This window comes from Crocodylus siamensis, chromosome 2, assembly GCF_052110815.1.
Source record: "Crocodylus siamensis isolate JL-2025a chromosome 2, ASM5211081v1, whole genome shotgun sequence".
NCBI classification, from domain to species: domain Eukaryota; kingdom Metazoa; phylum Chordata; order Crocodylia; family Crocodylidae; genus Crocodylus; species Crocodylus siamensis.
The window spans coordinates 123,009,732-123,035,217 of NC_143396.1; the positions used below are offsets into that span (position 1 = coordinate 123,009,732).

The 25,486-nt window shown below is 43.2% G+C and overlaps 1 protein-coding gene across 2 annotated transcripts in view; it reads right to left on the minus strand.

Moving 5' to 3' along the window:
* EGF (epidermal growth factor) overlaps positions 1-25,486 on the minus strand; it is a 104,144-nt gene that overhangs the window by 36,881 nt on the left and 41,777 nt on the right. For both annotated transcript variants that reach the window (XM_090036693.1, XM_090036692.1), the window contains exons 7-14: positions 20,639-20,764; positions 20,081-20,203; positions 11,270-11,392; positions 9,938-10,063; positions 8,004-8,140; positions 3,955-4,103; positions 2,600-2,704; positions 191-414 (exon numbers count right to left, since the gene is read on the minus strand). In XM_090036693.1, coding sequence (XP_089892819.1) covers positions 191-414; positions 2,600-2,704; positions 3,955-4,103; positions 8,004-8,140; positions 9,938-10,063; positions 11,270-11,392; positions 20,081-20,203; positions 20,639-20,764 — 1,113 coding nt within the window. The remainder of the gene's footprint in view (positions 1-190; positions 415-2,599; positions 2,705-3,954; positions 4,104-8,003; positions 8,141-9,937; positions 10,064-11,269; positions 11,393-20,080; positions 20,204-20,638; positions 20,765-25,486) is intronic.

Genomic DNA, 25,486 nt, shown 5'->3' on the forward strand with positions numbered 1-25,486 from the left:
AATGGGCGGGTTTTTTGCTGAATCAGCAGAATTCTGCATTGACTTATCCTGACTGCAACCCCATTGATCGTAATGCAGTCACATGAGTTATAAATTTGTGCAGAATCTGGCTCATCATTTGCATCTACAAGCATGCATACACACATGTATAGGGATGCATAACAGGAATTCATCAACCCCAAAACCTCACCTACATCATTCTGTGCAAGTATTCGGCGTTTAGAACCATCCAAATTTGCACTTTCAATAACAGACTGTTTAGCATCACACCAGTACAACTTGTCTGCTAAGTAGTCGATAGTTATTCCACTAGGCCAAACCAGGTCCGTGCTAGCAATAATCAGACGATCATTGCCCTCTAGAGAAGTACTTTCAATCCGTGGATTGGCCCCCATATCGGTCCAGAAGAATCTCCTTCAGGAAGCAAAACACACAAGAAATTGGTAAACAAATATATTTCCTTCACTGTTTTCTAGTTTTCTGGAGTTCTAGCAAAGGAGACTGGAATCTAGGCACACAGCAGATAATAAAATATTTTTTTTGATACTGACATTAAGATTTTAATATAGTCCGATCTTTTGCCTTTTGAAGCAAAACCTTTGAAAAAAATAGCTCCCAATTTTGTTACCCATGTGATTCCAAGCCTGTTTCCCCTGCAAGAGATAATGATGCTATAACAAACCATAACAAATGAAGGGATTCCTTCAGTAGGCATTGTAACAACTGCTCTCACAGAGAATCCTAAATGCACATTTATGTAAGGCAAACCAGAAAGGAAATTATTTTCTTCCATTTTGTTAGTAAATATATAAATATATTATTACACCCCGTAAGTAGATTCTGTATATGGAAAATTTACAAATTTGTTACAATTTTCCAGGTATAAAAACTAATTATTTCAGGTTTGCCTTGAATTTGTCCCCTTCCCACAACTACAGCAGGGGAAATACATTGGGGGGAGTCAAGTGGCCCCTTTGCCCTCTGCCCCCCAAGTCTTCTACCCACCTGCAGCCCCCTTCTCCCCTCCCAAGTATCAGACCCTGCTCTCCTTGAGCATATGGAAGAGCAAATTTGGAAACACTGACTTTGAAATAAACATGCCTGGAGTAATTTGTCTATATGCACATTACTATAGGTAGCCATAGACTTTATTCATCCAGAATTGATGTATTTAACTTTTTTTTTTAAACTGGTGCAAGTTTTAACACTGGTATTACATAAACATACTTTAAAGAAGCACTTTTATACTTACTTATATATAGTACAAACTATGCATGATATTAGTTCAAAACCAAATGGCTAATTATTTGCCATGTAGTTCATTGGGCTGGGCCCTAACAGAATCACTGATGTTCCAAGCAATCATGACCCCACAGCTCAGCACTGCTCAGGACGTGCATGTGCTCCAGAAACACCCCCCCACACACACACACCAAAGGGGAGCCATGTGCTAAATGGACCCCTCTCTCATGACTAGAACTGAGTGTTCTTGGTCAGGTATTGTAGTAGCTCCAGGCCCAGTGCCAGTCTCAGCCTTCTGGCCAATCAAATGTAACATTTTTGGCACCAACGGGAGGGTGTCAGGGCTGGCTCTGACCCCCTGGTGTTGGTGCTGGTATTGCAGTACCTCTAGGCCCAGTGCTAGTTCCCTGTGGAGGGAACACCTGCCCATTTTTTTCAGAGCCAAAAAAAAAAGGTTCCCATAAGCATTTTTGGCACCAGGGGAGGGTGTCAGACCACTGGCCTCTACAAGTGCTCACCTAGTAGTACAGTACCTTGGTATTGCAGTACTTCCAGGCCCTATGCTCCTTTCCTTCTGCCTGTTTTATTAAATTTTTTTTAGAGGGCTACACACACACACACACACACACACACACACACACATACGCAAATAAAAGGTTCCAGTCACCATCTTTGCCCAATATCGGCCATGTGTTTTATAGTCATGCTCACTGCTGGCTGCATTTAATCATCTTCATGGTTGGTTTCCATTACTGAGCACATGCTGCTTTTGGCAGCAATTTAATTATAGACAATGTATTTAATGAGGTTTCCTTGTATTCGAATATAAGATGAGGAATATATAAATAGTTCTACACTTCTAGATTCCTATTGTTACAGCTTCCCACAAGTGCAGAATTTTTCCTTCCCCACAAAAACAGGGAGAAGACATAGATTGTGCAAATCTGACAAACATAAAGGCTGATATAGACTTACATACATATACATATACACCTCCCCCTGTACCCTGCCCCTCTCCCACACGCACTAGGTAAATGGAAGCTGAGCTAAAGAGCAGTCTTCTAATGGGGTCCTCAAGCTATTGGAGGACTGATAGGACTGTGCCAATCCACAGACAAGGATGCAGGTGGTCTGCAAGCTTAAACCACACAACTCAATCAGTTTTCAACTATGACATCCATTGTTGCAGTCCTGTGCAGAGGCTGCACACAATGGGAAGTAGACAAATATCCTTGGAAGAGATCAACAAACTCAGTTCGTGTGACTGAAGAAACACTGATATCCTGATTAAATAATGCTTTAGAAATTACCTTCAGCATCACCTACTCTTTGATTTATAGCATTTATTACATCTTACTTAGCAAGTGGATGAACAGCAATCCCACGTGGCTGGAAGATGTCCTCCTTGACTATCACTTCTCTATACAGTCCATTCAAATCACTCCTCTCAATGTGTGACTTCCTGCAATGTACATGATACAGCTCAATCTATTAGGCAAATAGTTCCATAACCTTCTCTAGCAAAATACATTCACTCGTTTTTTATCCTATTGCTTGCTTTAATAAATGTAGTGGATTATATATCAAATATAGAAGAAAATACAGGTTTCCCTAGCTTTATGCAGGTTCTGTATGTGCAAATTCGTTCTTATGCAATGACCATTTTAATACCAAAAATTGGTTATATGAGAGGTAATTTCACTTTTCCCTGCTTAAAACACCCCCACCCTCAATTCTGGGGGGCTGATTTTTCAGATGTGTGTGAGAAAATGCAGTAAAATCCTTCCTGTGAAAGCACGGTGAGGAAGATTTAGCTTGCAAACAACTGTGTTGGGAATGAAAAGATCTGGATAGACAAAACAGCTCTACTGATTAACAACGGGAGGGAAGACTCACTGATACTTAAATTAATCCAGTGTAAACATTTCATCTATTTCACGGTAAGTAGGACCTAAACAACAACACTTTACTACCTGTTTCATTCAGGTTAAATCATTGCAGTTTGACTTCATTTACTGCAGGATAGGAGCAGACCGAAAAACAGTTACAAAGCATGCAGCATGCTGCTGACACCTGCTTCTGGTCAGAACATCTCCCCAACATACATTTTTTACAGCAGTAAAATCAGTTGTCTGTTCACACCAAAGATCCTAAGTTCTATCCAGATGTGCCCTACATGAATCATAACTCAAACCCAGGGTGCTTACACACAGCACATATTCAGTACAACTGGGCCCTCCTCACAGAGACAAAACACCCACTGAAATCAGTGTGGATTTTGCCTGTATAAGCCATACAATATCACACTCGCAGGACTACTGCTACTGCATTGTAGCTCATTGCTACTGCACAGTAGCATTGCCAGGGACTAACCATGATGTAACATTACTGCGCAGTAGCTCATTGCATTTAGTACTCGCATAAGCAAGATCAAGGTTTTTTCCCCATTATGCCGAATAGCCTAAGCAAGTACTAAATGACTGCACAGTATTAACTGCACAGTCCACCGCATGTGTAAACACAACCACAAAGTACTTTTTTGTTTATATGCTCCCAGCACCTGGGCATCGATTTTTCAGAGGGCACAAACTTTCAGTTTCTATATTTAAAAAAAAAAAATTAAACAATCATTGTTGTTATTCACAGTTCAGTTATTCCATATATATTATGACATTTTATTTGACATCTAACAGTGCAGCAAAAAGATCATACCCTCTATCAGTCCAATACAATTTACGGTTAATCCAGTCCACAGCAAGCCCTTCAGGTATATCTATCGCTTCACGCATAACTTTTTCACGATATGAGCCATCCAGATTAGCCCGTTCTATCCACTTCAAGGCTGTGTGGGCAAAATAAATCTGTAAATAGAAGACATGAGGGTTTTTTCTGATTATAAAATAAATCTGTAAATATGAGGGGGTTTCTGATTATTGTATATATAAATTCCATCAGGTTTCCCTGATCTTATCATGTTCTCTCCAACTAAGAATTTTCTCTTTAGCTACGTCTCTGTTCACTTCTTTATAAAAGTGACCAGTGATTACTGTTCACAGATACTTATCCTTCAACCAGACTAACTTCTCCAGGCTGAACATGCTTAGCAGTAAATCCTAGTTGCCCTATATACCACCTCCTCAATGTCCTAAGATTTTCTTTCAGCCATCAATCTCCTAATGTGAAACACAGACTAGAAAACAAAATGAGTAGGAGCCTCTCAGGAGCAGGAAAAAGGAAATGTATTAACGTTTAGCTACCAGTTTATTTTTAAAAAACAAAGCATTGGTATGGCATGTTCATAATTTGCTCCTGTTCCATATCTTTCAGCAGTACTTGTTTTTAAATATTTAAATAGCATGTCCCGATCTTACAAAGTAATCCATTTGGGCAGGCATCCCAACTTTACCCCGTAGAAAATCTTGTAAAACTGGGACCTCAATCTGAAGTTCTTAATTGCCAGGAGTTATAGGGTAGGTCTACACTACATTTGCAGAGCTCTCAGCTCCAGCTCATCTTCTCCCACTCACAAATCCCACACTCAGAAATGCAGAGTTGAATCCCCTTCAGGGGCATCCCTGCTCTTGAGATTTCTGTCTCCCCTGTGCTTGAAAGTGGCCCCCAAGAACATTCCTAGAGTAGCTTTACATTATAACCAGTGGCAGCAGGTCTGGTGAATGCAACTGAGAGGCGATCCATAGGTGTGTAAGCTTAACAATGCATCTCCCCAACAGCAGTGGGGGGACATGGTATAAACATACATATAGTTTCACTTTTCATGGGAGGGGAAAATGCCGTCTTATATTGGGTGTCAGTGCGAATCACGATACAAAATAAAATGAGGGTTTCACTGCAAATACTAAAAGCAACAAAACAAATACCTGTGCATCAAGAATAATTTTTTCTTTACTGGTCTGTAACTCAATTTAAGTAAAAATTCCATTAATTTCATAGGTATCCTGGTAGGAGTGAGGGCCAGGCGCAAGGCAGGTACACAATGACCCATAAGGCAAACTTAAAAGATCTATATAAGGGTTTAGTTTTAAGCATGAGTTGCCCTTTTTAGCTCAATGCTTACAGTTGTGTGTGCATGTGTAAATTGCTATATACAAAGGTATGTAAGGCTGATATTTTTAAAATCAGGATTTCAAACCTTTTCTACTACTACTCAGTATTTGGGGAAAATCTCAGTTACTATACTATTTTCTACTATACTAGAAAATTAAGGTTGGAAGGAACCTCAGGAGGTCACCTAGTGAGTCCAACCCTCTGCTCAGAGCAGGACCATCCCCAGCTAGATCATTCCAGCCAGGATTTTGTTGAGCCAGACCTTAAAAACCTACAAAGATTGAGATTCCACCACCTCTCTACGTAACCCATTCCAGTTGCCATCTTGTCATTTCCATAACACGAAGTAACTGCTGCAAGTATCCAATTAGGTCTCCACCCTGAAAGATACTCAGGATCTGGCCCTGGAGCAAGCCCACTTTTATGGGCCTTCTTGCACTGGATCAGGGCCAAAGTCCTCAGGACCTTCCGGGATGAAACCACAAAGAAGTGCTGTGTATGTCTACAATGCATAGTGGTGCAGTACAGATAATCCCTAGCTACAGGGTTGCCAACCCAAGAAATATTTTTACTGACAACCTGCAAACTTTTACTGACAACCAAACTTTCTTTCTGACATATGTTTTATAAAATGTAAATGTTATCCTTCCATTAGGCCCCGGACAGCAGCAACAAAGGCTGGGTTCAGATTTAGGGGTTTAACACCAACTTTCTAAATCTGGTTCAAGCCCCAGAAACCTGGGAAAACAAATTTTAACTGGATGTCATAAAGTGAATAAACTTCCCCTACTCACCCGATACCACAATACTCTTGACCAAACCCTGTACTGTGCTACCTGACCAACCAACCCCTCAATTTTACTCTAGCCAGCCTCATTTCCCACTGTCCCAGCACAGACCCCCACCTGCAGCCTCTCTATCCTCCCAGCTCCATCACAACCACACTACCCCCATATCTGTCTTACCCCATGCCTCAGACTGCCTGGAGGCACACAGCCCTGCCTACCTTGGAGGCAAGCAGCCCTTAAAGGCAGTGGATAACCCACAGAACATAGCAGTAGCACATGGCTGGGAGGAAGAAGGTGCTATGGAGACACCCATGGGCCACAAAGCTCTGACAGAGAAACCCCTGGAGGACACCAAGCTCTGCACTCTCATTCAGTCACAAGTTGGCACTGCTGTCCATCGACATTTGCATCCAGCCTCATTCGGGTGACAGACCTTCAGAGTAGCTCATGGTTTCTTTTCTCTCCCTCTCTCTCTCTCTCTCTCTCTCTCTCACTCTGTTTAAATAAACAGCTAATTTTTTTTAGAACCTTATGGACAAGTTTCTGGGTTGTTTTTTTTATGGCTGTTGTAAATGTACAGACAGTTGGCAACCCCACCTAGCCGGCTCTAAACAAGCTAGCTTGGGCAAAATAGCTGTGATAGTTTGGAGCAAGAAAATTTCCATGTAAGACAATTTCCTCTCCATTTTACTGCAACTAGACTGCTTATGGTACCTTAGGTACCAGCTTAGGTACCACCGTACAGCATCATAGCATGCAGTGTAGTCACACTTACAGTGATAAAAACACAGGTATGTCTCAGCAGAAGAATAGAGTTACCTGCCCCACTGAATAGACTAACTTCCAATTACACCGATCTAATAAAGAGCTCTATTTTATGATGGAGATGGCTACATTCCAGAGTGAATTACACTTTTCTTCTCTGCTACAGAACCATTACACTTGTGTTTACTTAGTTTTGGGCATCCAGAGTCTGTTCTCCAGCCTATTGAATTCAGTGAAGATTTTTACATTGAATTCAGTGAGCTGTAGATGTGGTCCACCGCGAGGCTGCTTTCTCCCGTCGGTTACTGGTTTTTTAAAAAATCCTCATTTTTTTATTGCTTTAGATAAATTCAGAAATCTTTACATTCAAATTCTAAAATTTTTTTTCTCTACACTTATTTTTCCCTATTGGAAAAAATATGTAAAACTAAATTTATAAAAAATAGTTTTATAACTGGATTTCCAGGTGTATCTTACAGTGTAATTATTATCTCACAGCCTAATAGGTACAGGGTAGAGTAGATTTTGCAGCATTTAACCACTCCTCATCCAAATTCTCTAAACACACCAAACAACAGTTCTAAAAGGGGTAGAGTGAAGAGCACATTTTATAAGGATAAGAAGTCCACCAAGTTTTCAGCAGGTCTGTTTGATAATACTGGGCAATGTGAATGTAATTCTTGTTAAAATAGCTTTTACACATAATATGGATTGTGGTACATATCAATGGTAGAGATGACTTTGTTTTTTATGACTGCCCAATAAAAGCATATCATATATTCCAGAAAATTATTCTGAAATCTAAAATAAGAAATGAGTTGATTAGACATGCATGTTTTGGTTGTAAAAATACAGTCATTAAAATAATGCAGATTCCCAACTCATGACGGCTGGGGCATGTTTGCTTACAAACCACATTAAATGAAATGCAGAACTGAAAAATGAAAATTAACCCTTCAGCTTGTCTTTATCACACTACACATGGCAGAAGAATAAGTCACTCGTGCTCCTGGATATTCAACAGAACGATGGCAAGTCCAACATGTGATCTGGATCACTGACAACCAAAAACGCAAGGCATAAGGTAACAAAATCCATTTGTCCTTGTGACACCTCAAAATCCTCTCATTTTTAATGCCTTACCTTATTTTCAACTGGGTCATAGTCCAGTGCTAAGACTGCTCCCATCTGCCAATCGAGTAAACTTGAATAATCTGTTCCATCAAAACTGATGCGTCGGATGTCTTGACCATTTGCAAATAACAAAAATGGCCTGGGACCTGTTAATGAAGTTTTACACATGTGCATTCTTTTAGGTCCAACATAATCTGTAGTTAGGATGCTTTAAGTGTGAAAAACAACTAGTATATACATTTCTCCTCTTCGTTTCTCCTCTCTGCTCTTCTTTTTTCCTCCGTAAACAGCAAGATTTTTCAGTGAAAACAGAAAAAAGCTAATGGTCTTTTACTGGAAACAGTAGCCTCTTTTCTTTCTTTTGCTATGTTTTAACTGGCATTTATTTATCTCTTCTGCATCATGGAATGAAGGCTGATACTAGGCTTATGCTGACCAAATCATGATGTCCTTACTTAGTGATTACTCAGTATTTTACTCAAGCGCACTTCACAATTAGTGCAGGGCTTGTCTCAGGAAGGACAGCAAGATTGAAGCCCAGTATTAAAAAACTAAGCCAGAAAGATTTCCGTTGATAAAAATGTATAAATGGAATTATAAAATAAAAGAGACAATAAACATCAACTGAAATCCATGCTCCAATCCCTGCACTGCTAGAAGCAGGAAATGAACAAATTAAAATGAAAAAGAGTCAATGCTTTATTTTACTGCACTTGCTTTTCAGTCATGGGTACTGCATTTTAATGCCACATAGATTACCAATGAAGTTAGTCCAGCTGCTTCCATCAAACTAGTTACAGTTGCTGTTTCTGTTATTAGGGTAAAAATGAGGTTAAGGTCTCATTGTGCTGGGCAATGTACAAACACACTGTAGGGAGCAGTACCTGCCCCACAGGGTTACAATCTAAATGGACAAGGATGAAAGACAGGATGGGGAACAGAAGCACAGAGAGATTAAAGTCCAAACTGCAAGTGTGCAGATAAGAGTAAAGGTAGGCACATGCATAAGCAATTTGCAATGTCAGAAGCTTAGGATTTACCCAGTATCACCCAGAGACCCTGTGGTAAAGTCAGGAATTGTTCTCAGATTTTGAATCCCAATCCAAGTGACGTGGCCACCAGCAAAACTTCTTCTTACATAGTGTGTGTCTAACTCTAAGCTCATCACAGCATTACCACACAAGCCAGCTTATGTGAGAGTGTGTGTTGATTAGGAGCCTTGAACATAGCAAAGAACCCACAGATCCATAGAGACACACTGTGAAAAAGCCTGCACAGCACAGTTCTGTACTGTTGAATTGCTGTGTGCCTGGTGTGTACTGGTGGGTGCCAGGTGTTTGCCCATACAGTATACACATCTTTAATATACCAAATAGAAAATAAACAAAGTATTTCTGTAAGATGTTCATCATACCATGTCATTTGGACTAAAAATCTAAAAGTAAAGGTGCATCCAACAAATCGAATGCTACAGAGGAAACCCATGCGCATGTCATACTGATATGCACTCAACAACTCTGGTTTTGGGGGGGTGGGAGAAACAAATTATGGGAAAAGGGCTCTCAAAGGGCTTTGCCCCACCCAACTTCCAAATATAAAAGCCTAGATCCCCATATTAAATCACAAAGCATGTGGACAGACTGTTGGACATATATGGGTCACCATTTATTTGTGTGAAACAACCTAGATTCCCCAGTGCAGAATCAAGAGCTAAGGTAAATATGGGCATTGGCTATGTGGGGAAGACTGAACTATAACATTGTGTATGTCACAATAATAATTTCATTAGCTTTTATGTACTCAGTCCACCAATATTGCCCAAATTCATGCCAAGCAATTAAAAAAAATTAAAAGACTGATCTAGAACAGACAATCTACTTCAAACAACAATAGAACTTTTGACTTTTGTTGCTAAAGATATACAAGAATATTACAATACTGACCGATAGCTGTACAGTGTTTTTTATCTTCCTGCAGCTTATATCCCGGAAAACAAGCACACTCCCAGGAGTATGGGCTTAAAGGGGTACAAATCTGGCTGCATCCACCATTATCTGGAGACGTACAACCTTAAACAGAGCATTTTGTTTCAAGTTATCCTGTAGTTCTAAGGTAAAATATCATAAAAACGCATAAGGATAAGCCACAGAGCAATCTATCACACAGCTGCGAACTAGAGCTGATACTGATTTCAGGAAACTGGCATTAATTACTGAAGTTTAGTCACATGAGTGGAGACGAACTGTCACAGCCCTTCTTGGCACTAGAAGGGAGTAAGACATATGAACGGTGCTTACATTTGATGAGCATTACTGCAGCTCACTTTAGTCAGCAAAAATCCAGTCCAGCCTACAGGGAACTAGTGATTTCTATCTGATGCTGAACACCCATACTGGGTGCAATAGTAGGGCCAATGAAAGCCATTCTCCCTCCAGAAGGTAAAATGGATTAGAATCATGACACAAAGGAATCTAGTAATCTTCTCATTTGACAGACCAGAACTTCATGTTTAATTTAACCCACACTGCTTTTTTAAGATAATGGCTCATGCAATATCCAGAGATGAAAAGTGTGAGCTTTTTAAAATCATTACACAGTTGTACTCATAGCAAAGAGACTATTCCTTCCCCACATGGACATGTAAGGATATTAACTACACTAACTTACTGAACCTTGTGTACCTAGCACTGTGCCTGACTAATCTATCCCATGTAAACCATGGTCTAATGCAGACAGAAGCTGTGAAAGGGCCACAATGGCTCTGGTATTCCCATGGCACAAGAGCTGTAGGGAGGTGGAATAAACAGGTCTAAACTGTCTCTTAATTATTGTACCTGGTGTGGAGGACATGCTGGGAATGGGATAAGAGCTGGTGAGCAAGTAGAAATAGCATAAAGCAGCACACACAAAGCCCAGGTAAGACCTCTGCATGATAAAACAGCCCAGAATCCAGAGCATGTAAAGACAGTGTTAGGTCACCTTTAGCCCTCCAAATCTTAAGTGTGCTCTCTAGAAGAAATGCCTAGACTACCACTTGCAAAGCTAGACAGCCTAAGAGACTTCTTCAATTGTAACAAGCAAAAAATGCCAATTAAGTGACAAAGATGAGTTCTGCTGGTCAAGTCAAAGATTCTCCATTGCATTGCCTGACATACAGTCATCTACAGCTGTGCAAAATGAGTGTGAAATATTATTATTCAGTTTTGGCTTTTAGCACCAACAACAAATGGAGACCTTGGCGGCTACTAGAGCAAGAAATATGATAATATACCTACCCATGCATGTCTTGCCATCTGCTTTAAGCACTGATCCCTCAGGACAAAAGCAAAGTGGCCCTTCAGAAGTCTGAAGACAACCGTGGCTGCATTCAGTGTAATTATCTGTACAAGAAATGAGTTCTATACCAATTTGGAAGAGAGAAAAAAAGATGATTTAGAAAAACCCATAGTTTAGCAGCTCAAAAACAATTTGTTAATTAAGTGACAGTATAATATTTCCAGTTTGCTTTTCAAAATCACTCCATGCTATGTATGGTAAAGGAAAAAGTTGAAAGTTGTTGTGCTCTGATGCTGTTAAACTTGCAATCTGAAACTTTATGACACTTTACTAAAAGGTGTGAGCCAAGTAGCAACACCTTTATAAACTAATCGAGACACACTCACCTACTGCATGAGAAACTTACCAAAACACTGAACAGACAGGAGTTCTGAAACTTTAAGAAAGGTTAATACAGGCAGTCCTCGACTTACAACATTTCAAGTTACAATGTTTCGCAACATTACAACATTTATAAATTGACACCCTGTTTCAACTTTATGACATCAGTTTCGACTTTACAATGCTTGGTCCGATGCAATGCCATGCCAGCGAACTAGTTCGCTGCGTCGCTCATCTCCCTGGAGAACATCTGTCCAAACTTCCTTGGACACTTTCTTTAAGAAAGCAGACAAGACTCCAGAAAAACCTGCAGCCAGGACTCCTGGGAACACTCCAGCCAAGAACCCTTCAAAAAGTCCAACCAAGAGCCTTTCAAAAAGTCAAGCAAAGTCACTTCAAAGAAGTCCTTCCAAATCAATGTGATTGCTGTTTACAATATAAATACATTAATATTACTTATCTATAATTGATAGAGTACAAAATTCTGGGGTATTTTTGGTGAAAATAGGGTATCAAGCCTTGGTTCAGGAACCAAGCCCTATTTATAACATGTTTCTTACAAGAAAATTAGTTCTGAGTTACAACGTTTCGACTTAATACAGGGTTTTCAGGAACCAATTGTGTTGTAAGTCCAAGGACTGCTTGTATATAGGTGGAGATGGTCTTATGGGTAAGGCATTAAACAGCAAATAAATCCCAGAAACATAGAAAATGAGGGTTGGAAGGGACCTCAGGAGGTCATCTAGTCCAACCCCCTGCTCAAAGCAGGACCGTCCTCAACTATAATATCCTAGCCAAGACTTTGTCTTGCCAGATCTTGAAAACCTCTGAGGATGGAGATTCCACCACCTCTCTGGGTAACTTTTACCACCCTCCTATTGAGAAAGTTTTTCCTGATATCTAACCTAAACTTCCCTTGCTGCAACTTTAGACCATTGCTCCTTCTTCTGTTATATGCCACCACTGAGAATAGTGTAACTTTAAACGAAGAGACATAGATGCAGTTTCCAGCTCTGCCACGTACATTGTGAAGAAGTCATTTAACCTGCCCAGTGCCTCAGCTCATTATCTGTCTAATAAGGATAATAGCACTCACTTTGTTTCCTGCACACTTTGCTTTGTCAAAATTCTCACAGCCATGTCAGCACTGAACTATTCATGTGCTTAGAGTGAGGAATCTCGAATCTGAACCTTAGAATAAATCATCAGTTCTTCAGGACAGGAACAATCTCTAACTGTGTGTAAATACAGAGCCTCACCCAGTGAAGCACTAAGTGCTACTATAGTAATAACTACATCAGGTGACACATAAGTGCCGACAGTGGGGAGGGGGCACAACTCCGCGCCACTGCCCCCACTGCTGGTGGGTGTTGGATCCGGCTGGTCTGCACCCCCAAGCTCCACTGTATAGGAGCCCTAAGGTGCTACCTTGCCCTGCCTTCTGCCTGTCTCAAAAATTGTTACACTGCTCACTGTGCGCAAATTGTTTGTTATTATAACCCTTTTATTGTGTTCATTTATAGCCTCATCAGAGGCTACAACATAGGCAAGTATTTATTAATACATAACATTTATAAAAACAGTCCATTATATATAGCTAGGGCAATAAAATAGGCTTCCCACAACCACATAGTCTATCACAGAACTACTTTTACAGCTTTCAGCTTCAGTGGGGCCAGATCACCACCTAATGTAAGGCAACTCTGCTGCAGACAATGGAAGTAAGAGGTGAACACTGATCAGACAAGATTTAACTCATCAATGGATAATTCTTGTGTGGCAGTTAACACTTATTAAAGGTCAGTGTTTACTTCCTCTTACAACTGTTGATAGTACCAGCTACTTTTTAGGTGTCTTTAAATTTAATTTTCTTCCTCATTTCAAACAACTAGGCAGGAAAACAAACCCTAGGTCTCCTCCTTTCAGCCAACATGTTGCTGTAACACTGTTTTTCCTTGTACTACCCAAAGTGCCATATGGCAACACATGCTAGAAGGGACTGAGACTGGAACAAATACAGGTTTCCCACAGCTGTTTCCTTGAATCAACAGTACGTACTGGCTTGAATGGTACAAAGCTGCCATAAATATTCCTTCTCCAAGGCAACTGCAGTGTGAACTGTGTTGTTCCGACCTCTTAAGTATCAAGAAAGAGATCTAGAAATTGATCTCATATTTATACCCTTTATACTCCAGTAAAGCCTCTTGGCTTTAGAATTAAAAGATTCATGTCATAAATAAGAGGTCATCAAAGCTTCAAGCTGTTGTGTGGCCTACATTTCTGTTCTGGATTGAGACAATATGCTGCTGCTTTGGTTATGTGAATACTTTCTGGTGTGGGAGACATTATTACAGAAGTTTTGGAAGTAAATGAAGAATTACATTATCAATATTTGGCCTTAAACCTGGGCCAAAAGCATGTTACTTTTTTGTCATCCTTACCTTACTGCTCAGCACTTGGACAATAAGGGGTAGGTGCCTGGAAAGCTAAAATTATTGACAGACAACTGACCTAGGGAGTGATGAGCAGCATTGGAAATGTTCGCTATCCCAACTAGTTGTGGTGTCAGAAAATTCAGCAGATTATCCCAGAACAGGGATATATTGTGCTAGGGAAGATGCAGAAATAATCTTCCTCCTACCTCAGTGCACAACTGCAGTTCTCAGCCATAAGAACAGCTCCATCTGTGTACTGCTAGCGTTTTATTGCATCTCCTCTATAATATGGAGGAAGACAAGCACACCAGCAGGAACATACTGTGCCACCCTAGAACATCACAGTATAGCCTTTCCCACCTCATTATACATTAAAATGGGACTTTGCCTTTTTTGTGGCATGCTAATCCTAGGGCAGTGGGAGTCCTTATCACACCAATGCTGGCCTGAGCCTAAATGGCACAATTCAGCCCATGACTCTTTGAGCTGAGACTCCTGCTACATATTCAAATGAAAGCTGTCTAGAAACCAACTATAGAGTCATTACACATTTTCAAGCACTAACTTCATAGCTGGTTGGCTCCTTTTATAGCTGGATAATCATTTTTATCATGTGACAATTACTTTGCTGTGTGGTTGGTCTAAACGTATTGAGTGATTAACCAGATAATTCTGTGACAATTACTTTGCCTCTGTGGCCAGTCTTACTTTGCATGTGTAGCCAGTCTAAATTTATTGCACGATTACCCAGTTAATTTTGTAATGTATGTAATGTGTAGTAGGGGCTCTCAGTTAAATGAAACCCCTTTACAATCTGCCCAAGCAATAGAGGCAGTACTAACATTTCACCACACAACTACATCCCAAAAGAAACTACGCACACATTATTCTTTCCTCGTGAAATACCTGTAGAATGTGAAGGCAAGGTACTTTCCTACTACTGTCTAAAAATGAACATATCATAGGTAGCGGTGAGGATTCACAGAGCATAGAAATCCCTATCCTAATCAAGCCAATAATGAAATTTATTTAAAGAGCTCACTAATAACTACATTTTAGGCCTATACTTCCAAATACTTTAAGTAGGAAATCAATATGAGTTAAGTACCAAGGGACTCCTGAAAACACCAGTTGACCTGCATCTTATGATACCTAAATAGCTATGGAAATCTGAACTATAAGGCCTGATTCTGCTATAAATTGTATATATACAGAAAGTTACAGCCACCATAAAAAGTGAAGGTGGAACTTTCAAGCTTAATTCTTACCAGAGCTAACACACAGTCCCCAAACATCACAGGATGACTGATCTATTGGAACCTCCCATCACTGTTCACCTTTCTTGGTCAGGTCTGTGGTCTATTCACTCAGCTCAATCACATTAAACCAGCCTTAAATGGATTTCTTCCTGGTATCTCCAAAATTCATCTGCAACTGTATAGATGGCTATTCTCTACACCTAGTACTTACTTACCAGCTATGAGTGACTACCCAGACAAAAACAAGAGAATATAATTTTACACTTGTGTTTAAAACATGGTTATTTTTATAGTGTAGATACAGGAGGGAATATTAATTATAATGGTCCTAAAGCAGGACATGGCTCCATGCAATGATTTAGTACATACTTTTCAGCTTGCCTGTCACCTGTTCAGAAAGCTTCTGGCAAGATTCATTGCTAAGATAAATGCTAGATTGTCTTAACCTTATTGAAGCTGCCATATTCCCAGGAACTTAATCCATAATGAAAAGATTTTCATCCTTTTAACCAGTGGGCTTGTGGGCAGCCCCAAACAAAGGAAAGTATTAGGTTGTACTTTGAGCAAATGTATGCAAAATTTCTTTAGAAGGTAGATATGCAAACACTGTGCACCTGCCTGCTGTGCTCCCAAACGCATCTAGGTCTGCTTCATCTGGGAGTAAGAGTTCTGTGAAACCAGCAAGGACAATGTCCCTCTGAGTCCTTGCTGGCTTAAGCATGGGAGATAGACACTAGGGCTGTGCGAAATGGCACCGTTCCATTTCAATTTGTGTTTTGATGTTTTGACAGAACAGCGTTTCATTTTGAATTTCATTTTGATTTGAAAATGCTGTTCTGTTTCGTTTCATTGAAACAGTTTCACTGTTTCGACACTGTTTCGACATTTCGCCCATAGACTATAATGGGGAAGCTCAAAACAGCCTGTAACTTGTCATTTCTGGCCTGATTTAGATAAAAGCTGCAGGAATGGTAGCCCCTTCTGAGGGCATGAAGCCTGCCAAGTTTCAAGGAGATCGGTGCAGGGGCTTTAGGGAAACTGTACCTCAAAGTCTTGAAAGCAAAACTCATATTACGTATATGTGTTAAGACACAGCAGGGTCAAACCTGCAAGCATGCTAGCCCCTGCTCAGGCCACAAAGCCTGCAAAGTTTCAAGGAGATAGGTGTAGAGGTTTGGGGAAAACTGCACCTCAAGCTGTGGACAAGCAAAGTTGTGACATGGGTGACAATGTGTGTGTGTTAAGGCGCAGCACGGTGAAAGCTGCAGGCATGCTAGCCCCTGCTGACGCCATGAAGCCTGCCAGCTGTCAATGAGATAGGTGGAGCGGGAATCTGGGTTCCACGGTCCTGCTGCTGACTGGCAAAACATGTGTCATGGGTTTTTGTGAGACTGTGTCTGTCCTGGGGCATGGAGTGGGGGGTGAAAACTGCAGGTCTTCTAGGCCCTGCAGTGGCCACGAAGCCTCCCAGCTGTCAAGGAGACAGGTGCAGGGGGAGTCTGGGTTCTGGGGCCCTGCACCTCTAGCTGCTGACAGGCAACACTGGAACACCCAGCTCAGTAACTGTGGCAGATAGGAGGGCAGTTCAAACAACGCTGCCTTTTATGCAGTTTTTCCATCCCTCCCCCAGATCACAGGGATTGGAAGGGACCTCAGGGAAGGATGATAGTCACTGGCCAGCTACACAGTCAATAATGTGAACAGTCCTTTTCCCCATCTTCCCCCCTTTCTCCCTCTCTCTCCTTATTTTAGTTTCTGTTTCCCTGAAGGCAAACCCAGCTTGAGCTTTGAAATGTTTCAAAAATTTGAAAACGTTTCAACTTGCTTCGTTTCATTTTGAGGCTGTTTCAAAGCTCTCTGTTTTGTTTCAATTTCACTGTTTCAAGCTTGAAATGAGTCGAAACAGCATTGAAACAAAACTGCTGGCAAAATCTTGCACAGCCCTAATAGACACTGCCTTGAACCATTGCAGAAATTGTTCCTGCTGAGCAGGGATCCTGGTTTTTCCTGATAAAAAAACCTGAAAATTCTGATAAAAAAATAGCAAATGCTCTAATAAAAGCCTTAAAATCTGTGATTAAAATTAAAGGCCCCCCTCCAAACCTCCCCTCCCAGTCCTCCTGGTACCCCTCACTTCCCACTCACAGCCCCCTGGCCCTGCTCATGCCTTACCCCTCACTCCACAGCCTCACAGCCTTGCTGGTGCCCCTCGCCCCCCACCTCTGCCTCTGCTCCCCCAGCCCTGCCAAAGGCAGCTGCAAGCTGCCAGGGCTACGGATGTGGGTCCTCAGTCCCCCTGCCCTCACTCCCCACTGCTGCCTGCTGCGGACTTGGGCAGCAGGAGGCAGCTGACTCCCCACCTTGCTGAAAACTCCCAGACTTATGTGTGGGGTGGCTGTGGGCTCAGGCTTCCACCCTGCTGTCCTCCCCCAGGGCCTCTGCAGCCCAGCAAGTGTAACCCAGAACAGCAAAGAACAGCAGGACTGCACAGAGAAGCTGCCTGCCACTGCAAGCTCCATGCTGCCCTGGCAACGCGCCCCCTGTGTGCGGCTGCTTTGAGGGGCGCAACCCCATGCGGCTCCCCTCACTGCAGCTGTGAACGCAGGGGGCACATTGCCAGGGCAGCTCACCGCTTGCAGTGGCAGGCAGTTTCTCTGCACAGCTCCATTGTTCCCTGCCACGTCGGGTCAGCCCGCTGGGTGGCGGAGGCCCCAGGGGAGGACAAAGGGTGGGAGCCTGTGTCCTCAGCGGACAGCCTGTGCCTGCACCATGCGTAGATCTCGGGGGCCCAGGTCCCCCTTGTTCCCCTTGGGAGTGTGCACCACAGCAGAGAGCCAGCCCCACCTCATCACATCACACCCACCCCCGCTCCCTGGACAAAACGTGGCCCTATCCCACTCCCCGCTGGGGCCCCGCAGCTGCGCATTGTGGCCCCAGGCCCCGTGCACCACCCAGCTGGGCAGCAGCCCCAGCCCCAGCCCTGTCCAGCTCCATCCAACTGCCAGCCTGCAGGGAGCTCATTGCAAAACTGCAAAATCCCCAGGCTTCTCCAGTAAAATGAGAAATCTGGGTTTGCTTCCAGTAAAAGGTAAAATCCTCTGTTTTTCCATGGGAAACGGAAAATCTGGATACCTGCTGCTGAGCCAAACACAACCAAAGAAGAGGGTTAGGGAAGGTAAATTGAAGTGCCCTCTCACTTGTTTTAGTGTAAATTTTTATCCTTCCACAGTAACCTCTCTCATTGTCTTACTGGAGTTGGATACTGTTCACCACATCATGGTGTTATATGCTATATTATGTTGTACTAATAAAGCTGAGGCCTAACACTTTATCCAGTTTTAGTGCATTCACATGAGTTTCCTAATCACTACAGCTAGATGCACGTGACTTTCTGATCCCCATGTAGAGATTTAGCTGGATAACACATATTCCAAAATCTTAAACTTGATAACAAGCTCAGCCTCATAGAAGTAGATGCTGACATGCTCAGCTTCATAATGATACATATCAGAAAATTACTGTCAGTTTTTAGTGATATGATTTCAGTTTTCATGCTTTAGGTTTTTATTTGCATTATTAATCAACCACAACAAACAATATTATGATATATATTACTATGTTTTATTGAACTGACTAGGAGCCATTTGAAGTTAGATAAACAGAAAGTGTATTTAGCATTTAAAAATATATTATAAATACACATTGCTTGTTTTCGCATATTAAGAGTTATACTGCTTACAAAATACCTTGATCAATTAAATAAACTGCTTCACTTCACAAAGAAGATTTCTTAGATAAACGGAGTGTATGACCCTAAGAAGTGAGAGTATGATATGCTTTAACCTAAGTCCTACACATTTTTGTGAATTCTACACAGTTCCAGTAATACATGCTTGAATGAAACAACACTATAGTTGCTCTCGTACATTTGTGCTACTGTAACTCACCCAATATTTGATAAGGGTCAAGCTCTGTGCTAACAATTTAAGACAAGAGCCTGTTATAATCTTTTACTGGAGAGCACTGGCTCAGGCCACAGCAATTTATGCTTTTAGCTGTGGAAATCCTTGCTTCAAACTGTAGCACATTAACCAAGATGGAGACTATTGGAATTAAATAATTTTCAGCAGTGTCCCTATATTGCACTTTTTGAAAATGATGGGTGTTTCACAGCTAGGCTGTTCTAAAAGTTCTTTTAGATATACTGTGATATACTAGCATAACAAGCTTCATAGATTTCACAGATTTCGTAGACATTAGGGCTTGAAGGGACCTCAGAAGATCATCGAGTCCAGCCCCCCGCCCAAAGGGTAGGAAGTCAGCTGGGGTCATAGGATCCCAATTGCTTCACTGCATTTCATTGTTGCAATATCCCACTGTGAGCACTGTATAAGTACATGCAAAAGTAGCAGGAGGACCCCAAAGATTGAGGTTTGGCAGTGGCTCACTGAAACGTCCTACAATTTGGCAGTGTAACTGAACTATCAAGGATATATGTAGATATCTGTAACTGCTCATCCTGGTTCTTGTCTGGGCTCCTATTGGCTATGTGATTCTCACACTTGCTTACCAACTGGCAACTTATATCCCTTTAACTATGACCTCCGCATTTGGGTCATAATTTACCTTTCATAAGAAGAAAGAAACCTAACAGCACCATAATCACAGGTCATGTTGTGCAAATGATAACTTTCACAATCCACGCCTCATATGCTTATCTATTATTACTACTTACCATGACACGTTTTCCTGTCAGCCAGCAAAACAAAACCTCTTGGGCATGTGCAATAATAGGAACCAGGGAGATTTACACACCCCAGAGTGCAACCATGGTTCCAAAAGGCACATTCATTGACATCTGACAAAAGAAAACAGAGTTGTGTATCAGAATATGGTCATCAAATCCAATACATACAAGTGCTGCTCTCTTATGGAAATTAAACCAACACAAAGTTCAAGAAAAAATTCATATTCAGTTGTTCAAAGACACAGTGCATCATTCTGAAAAATATGCTGGTCTGACATTATAATAAGCAGGATAGTAGAGTCCATGCAAATACGCTTTAAAAGTTCTCTAGCGAACGTAGTAGTTTATCACTATAAAGGGTATGAGTTTTTTTAAAAATGCAAAATGGCCAGATTTTTAAAGATATTTTGGATGTGCATAGGCACCCAGTGTGATTTTCAAAAGTGCCTATCCATTGATTTCAATGGGATTTAAAGAGTGGGGAAAGGGAGGAAGAAAGCTTAGCCCCCTTGTTCATCCATCCCATCTTTTGAACTTATACATTACCTTCACAGTACTGCTTATTTCTACTCAAAGCAAATCCACTAGAACATCTGCACCAATGGGTCCTGGAGTCCTGCCTGCAGATTCTTCTCTTACAGTTTTCTTTGTTAAAATTGCAGGATCGTTGTTCTGGAAAAAGAAAATAGTCTCCAGGATGGAAACTGTTTCATAACATACAGGATATATCGTTAGACAGAAACTAACGTTGTAGTCAATTCTTGGGTGGAACCACCAAGATCTACAACAGAATCAGACCCGGGTTATTAAGTCTGGAAAGGAACACTAGTATCCTTCCTCTCCTTATCTAAAGTCCACTTCAGAATTCACATTGGTCACTTTGTTTCCCGATGATGATTTCCTCTCCTGTTTTCTGTGGTTTATGCTTCGTTTTAAGCGCAATCAAGAATCAGAGCCCCATTTTAACTGACATTGCACAAAAAGATAGTCCTTGTCCCAATGCTTGCTCTGCCTTCATTTATTCTTGAAAACAACATAACTTACCTGATTTTCTTGCTGTTAAAGTTGATATGGATTTTGCTTTATTTTTGTCTCCCTCCCCCTTTCCCTGGAATCTTCCTTTCTCTGTTATCTTTATCTTCTAGGTTTGCTCAATTTAGGCCCTTCAGGGAAGGGATTACAAAGCCACTGAAAGGCATGTTAAACATATGATTAATCAGAATTTGCCCCTCCCTGATCACCGATCTGAACTAAGTTGATCTCCCATTAAACTTCTCTGCCCCAAAACAGTCTCAAAAGTTCCAGCTATTACATAAGCTTGACAGCCTCCATTGACAGCTAACAAATGGATGCTATTTGTAACCAAAGGATGGAGCTAGTTCCAAAGCTAAGGTGTCCCCCCAGCCCTCCTGGATTACGTCCCACAGCATATTCCCTTGCTTTTAGTCAGGAATGGGCAGCTTTAGTGGCCCCATCAATCACAGGAAGACCTGAGAAGTGTGGTGGGATCTCCAGTATGTAGATATAAAGGTTTGTCAGCCCATATTGCATTAATTTGTCAGTTTCAAGGAAATCCCTCCTCTTGTGGTAGGCTGTGATTTTGATCCTGTCAACAAAGAGCAGAGATGCTTGGGCCCTAACTGTTTCTTCTCATCAGTTGTTTTTTTGAATTGGGAAGATAACCCTCTTTTCCTGATGGTAAAAACAAATCAGAGAGCTAGTACTTAGATTTATTTCATAGATTTATTTCATAGACATTAGGGCTGGAAGGGACCTCGGGAGATCATCGAGTCTAGCCCCCTGCCCAAAGGGCAGAAAGTCAGCTGGGGTCATAGGATCCCAGCAAGATAAGCATCCAATTTACTCTTGAAGGTGTTCAATGTAGGTGCTTGAACCACCTCCGCTGGCAGACTGTTCCAGACCTTGGGGGCTCGGACAGTAAAGAAATTCTTCCTTATGTCCAGCCTGAAACAGTCTTGCAGGAGTTTGTGACCGTTCGACCTCGTCATCCCTTGGGGCGCTCTGGTGAACAAACGTTCCCCCAGATCCTGGTGGTCACCCCGATAAACTTATAGGTGGCCATCAGATCACCCCTGAGCCTGTGCTTTTCCAGGCTAAAGAGTCCCATGGCTCTCAGCCTATCATCGTAAGATCTGTTTTCCTGACCTCTGATTATGCGCATGGCTCTCCTCTGGACTCTCTCAAGCTTCTCCACATCCTTTTTGAATTGTGGAGCCCAAAACTGGACGCAGTACTCCAGCTGCGGCCTCACCAAGGCCGAGTACAAGGGGAGAATGACGTCCCGGGATTTGCTCAAGAAGCATCTATGGATGCAAGCCAGCGTTTTGGTCGCTTTACTAGCCGCAGCATCACACTGGAGGTTCATGTTCATCTTGTGGTCAATGATGACCCCCAAGTCTCTTTCTTCTGTAGTGCTATCCAACGTAGCACTGCCGAGCCTATACGGGTGCTGCAGGTTTTTCCTCCCAAGGTGGAGAATCTTGCATTTTTCGGTGTTAAACACCATCAGGTTCTCATCTGCCCATTTGCTGAGCTTGTCCAGGTCAGCCTGGATCACCCGCCTATCTTCTGGCGTGGACGCTTTGCCCCAAAGTTTGGTGTCATCAGCGAACTTGGCCAGTCCACTCCTGACTCCAATGTCCACATCATTAATGAAGATGTTGAACAGTATGGGTCCCAGGACAGAGCCTTGAGGGACCCCACTGGTCACAGGGCACCACGATGAGTGACTGCCATCAATTACTACCCTCTGGGTCCGACCACGGAGCCAGTTTCCCAGCCAGCGGATCATGGTGGAGCCAAGGCCACAACTGGCCAGTTTGGCCAAGAGGTGATCATAGGATACCAGATCAAAGGCTTTTTTGAAGTCAAGATATATGACATCAATCTCTTCTCCCTTGTCCAGGTGATAGGTCACCTGGTCATAGAAGGAAATGAGATTGGTCAAACAAGACCTACCCGCAACAAACCCATGCTGGCTATCCCTTAGAATGTTAGCCTGGGCCAGTCCATCAAGGATGGCCTCCTTAATAAACTTTTCTAAGATCTTCCCCAGGATAGAAGTCAGGCTAATGGGCCTGTAGTTAGCTGGATCCACTTTCCTCCCTTTCTTGAAGATCGGCACCACATTGGCCTTCTTCCAGTCTTCGGGCACTACACCAGAGCACCAGGAGTTTTCAAAGATCCGTGCCAGGGGCTGGGCTATGACGCTCGCCAGCTCCTTGAGTACCCTGGGGTGCAGATTGTCAGGGCCGGCTGACTTGAAGGTATCCAGCTTCTCAAGGTGTTCCTTCACAAGGTCAGCATTTATGGAGAGTAGAGGATCCCCATCACCCGGATCTCCCTGTCCCATAGCAGGCATGGGCGTCCCATGGGACTGACGAAAGACTGACGCAAAATACCTATTTAATAGGTTGGCTTTTTCCTGGGCGTCAGTTGTCAGTTGCCCCATCTGATTTAGCAGGGGTCCAACATTGTCCTTGCTTTTCCTCCAGCTCCCCACATATCTGAAAAAGGACTTTTTGTTGTCCTTGATGCTTGAAGCTAGTTGGAGTTCAGTTGTAGCCTTGGCTTTCCTGGTTTGCTCCCTGCAGGACTGGACCAGTGCAAAATAATTCTCCTTGGAGGTGAATCCCGTCCTCCATCCTTTGTAGGCTTTCCTTTTTAGCCGTAGGAGGTCCGCTAGGTCCCTAGAGAGCCAGGAGGGCTGCTGTGCCTTCTTGCTGCTTTTCCTCCGTGTTGGAATAGATTTAGCTTGTGCATTGAGGATCGCTTCCTTGAGAAGCAACCACTCTTCTTGAACTCCCATCTCCCTGGGGTCATGGTCCCTGAGGGCCTGACCGACAAGCCTCTTGAGCTTGTCAAAGTCGGCTTTTCTGAAGTCAGGGACTTCTGTGTTGCTGACTGACTTGCCAGCTTTACAGCGGATGGTGAAGGTGATCAGCTCGTGGTCGCTGTCACCCAGCTTCCCATCGATCACTAGGTCGCCGATTAGGTCATCCCCCGTAGCCAGTACCAGGTCGAGCAGCGCTTTGCCTCTCGTTGGCACATAGACTTCTTGAGTCAGGTAGAGGTCATTCACGCATGAGAGAAAGCTTTGCGCCCACTCGGATTTTGCTGAGCAATCTTCCCATGAGATATCCGGGTAATTGAAGTCACCCATGACAACCAAGGTCCTAGAGCAAGTGGTCTCAGTCAGTTCCCGGGCGAACTCCTGGTGAAGCTCAGGACTTTGAGTGGGAGGTCTGTAGTAGACTCCCACCATTGTGTCCCCTGTGCTGTTTTTCCCACAAATTTTTACCCAGAGGGTCTCTAGCTGTCCATGCCGGTCGCCAACATCAGCTTGCAGGGACATGTAGCTTTCCTTCACATAAAGAGCTACACCCCCGCCCCTTTTGTCAACACGATCCCTCCTGTACAGGGTATAGCCCTCTATACCCGTGGTCCAGTCATGGGTGGAGTCCCACCAGGTCTCCGTTATCCCAATGATGTCATAATTCTTTGCACTGAGCAGGAGGACGAGCTCCTCCTGCTTGTTACCCAGGCTCCTGGCATTAGTGTACAGGCAGGCAAGTGTGCCCTTGGGGGCTCTTGCCTTGCCCACAGATTGTGCCAGGGCTGGGGCAGGGGTGGGCTCCCTTAAGTGCCTTGGTCTTCTGGCTTTGCAAGGGTCGCTCAGTGGGCCAGCAGTGGCAGTAGTCCCCCCATCCCCCAGTGGGCTTAGTTTAAAGCCCGGTAGAGCAGGTCAGCCAGCCTGGCTGAGAAGAGCCTCCTCCCCAGGGGAGAGAGGTGGAGGCCATCTCTTCCCAGCAGCTCGCTGCCTCTCTTGCCAAAGAGCGGGCTGCGGTCATGGAAGCCAAAGCCTTCCCGATGACACCAGCTCTGCAGTCTTTGGTTCACTGCATGGATTCTCCTCTCCCTCCTCAGCCCATAGCCCAAGACTGGGAGGATGGACGAAAACACCACCTGAGCTCCCAGACACCTAATCCCCGCTCCCAACTCCCTGTAGCGCCTCATGATCTGGCTGGGGGTGCTCCGAGCCATGTCATTGGTACCCACGTGAATAAGGAGCATGGGGTAGTGGTCTGTGGGCCGGAGGAGCTGCGGGATCCTCTCCGCAATGTCTCGGATGCGGGCCCCCAGGAAGCAGCAGACTTCCCGGGCTAAGGGGTCGGGGTGGCAGATTGCCCCCTCAGTGCCCCGCAGGATGGAGTCTCCCACAACAAACACCTTTCGCTTTGACTTGGGGAGAGCGGGGCCAGTAGATGTGGTTGAGCCTAGGTTGCCTGCGGGAGCTGGCAACTGAGCAGGCTCTGCTGGGGCTGCAAGAGGTGCTAACCTGTTGCTAAGCTCCGGCGAGGGAGGGGCCTTTGT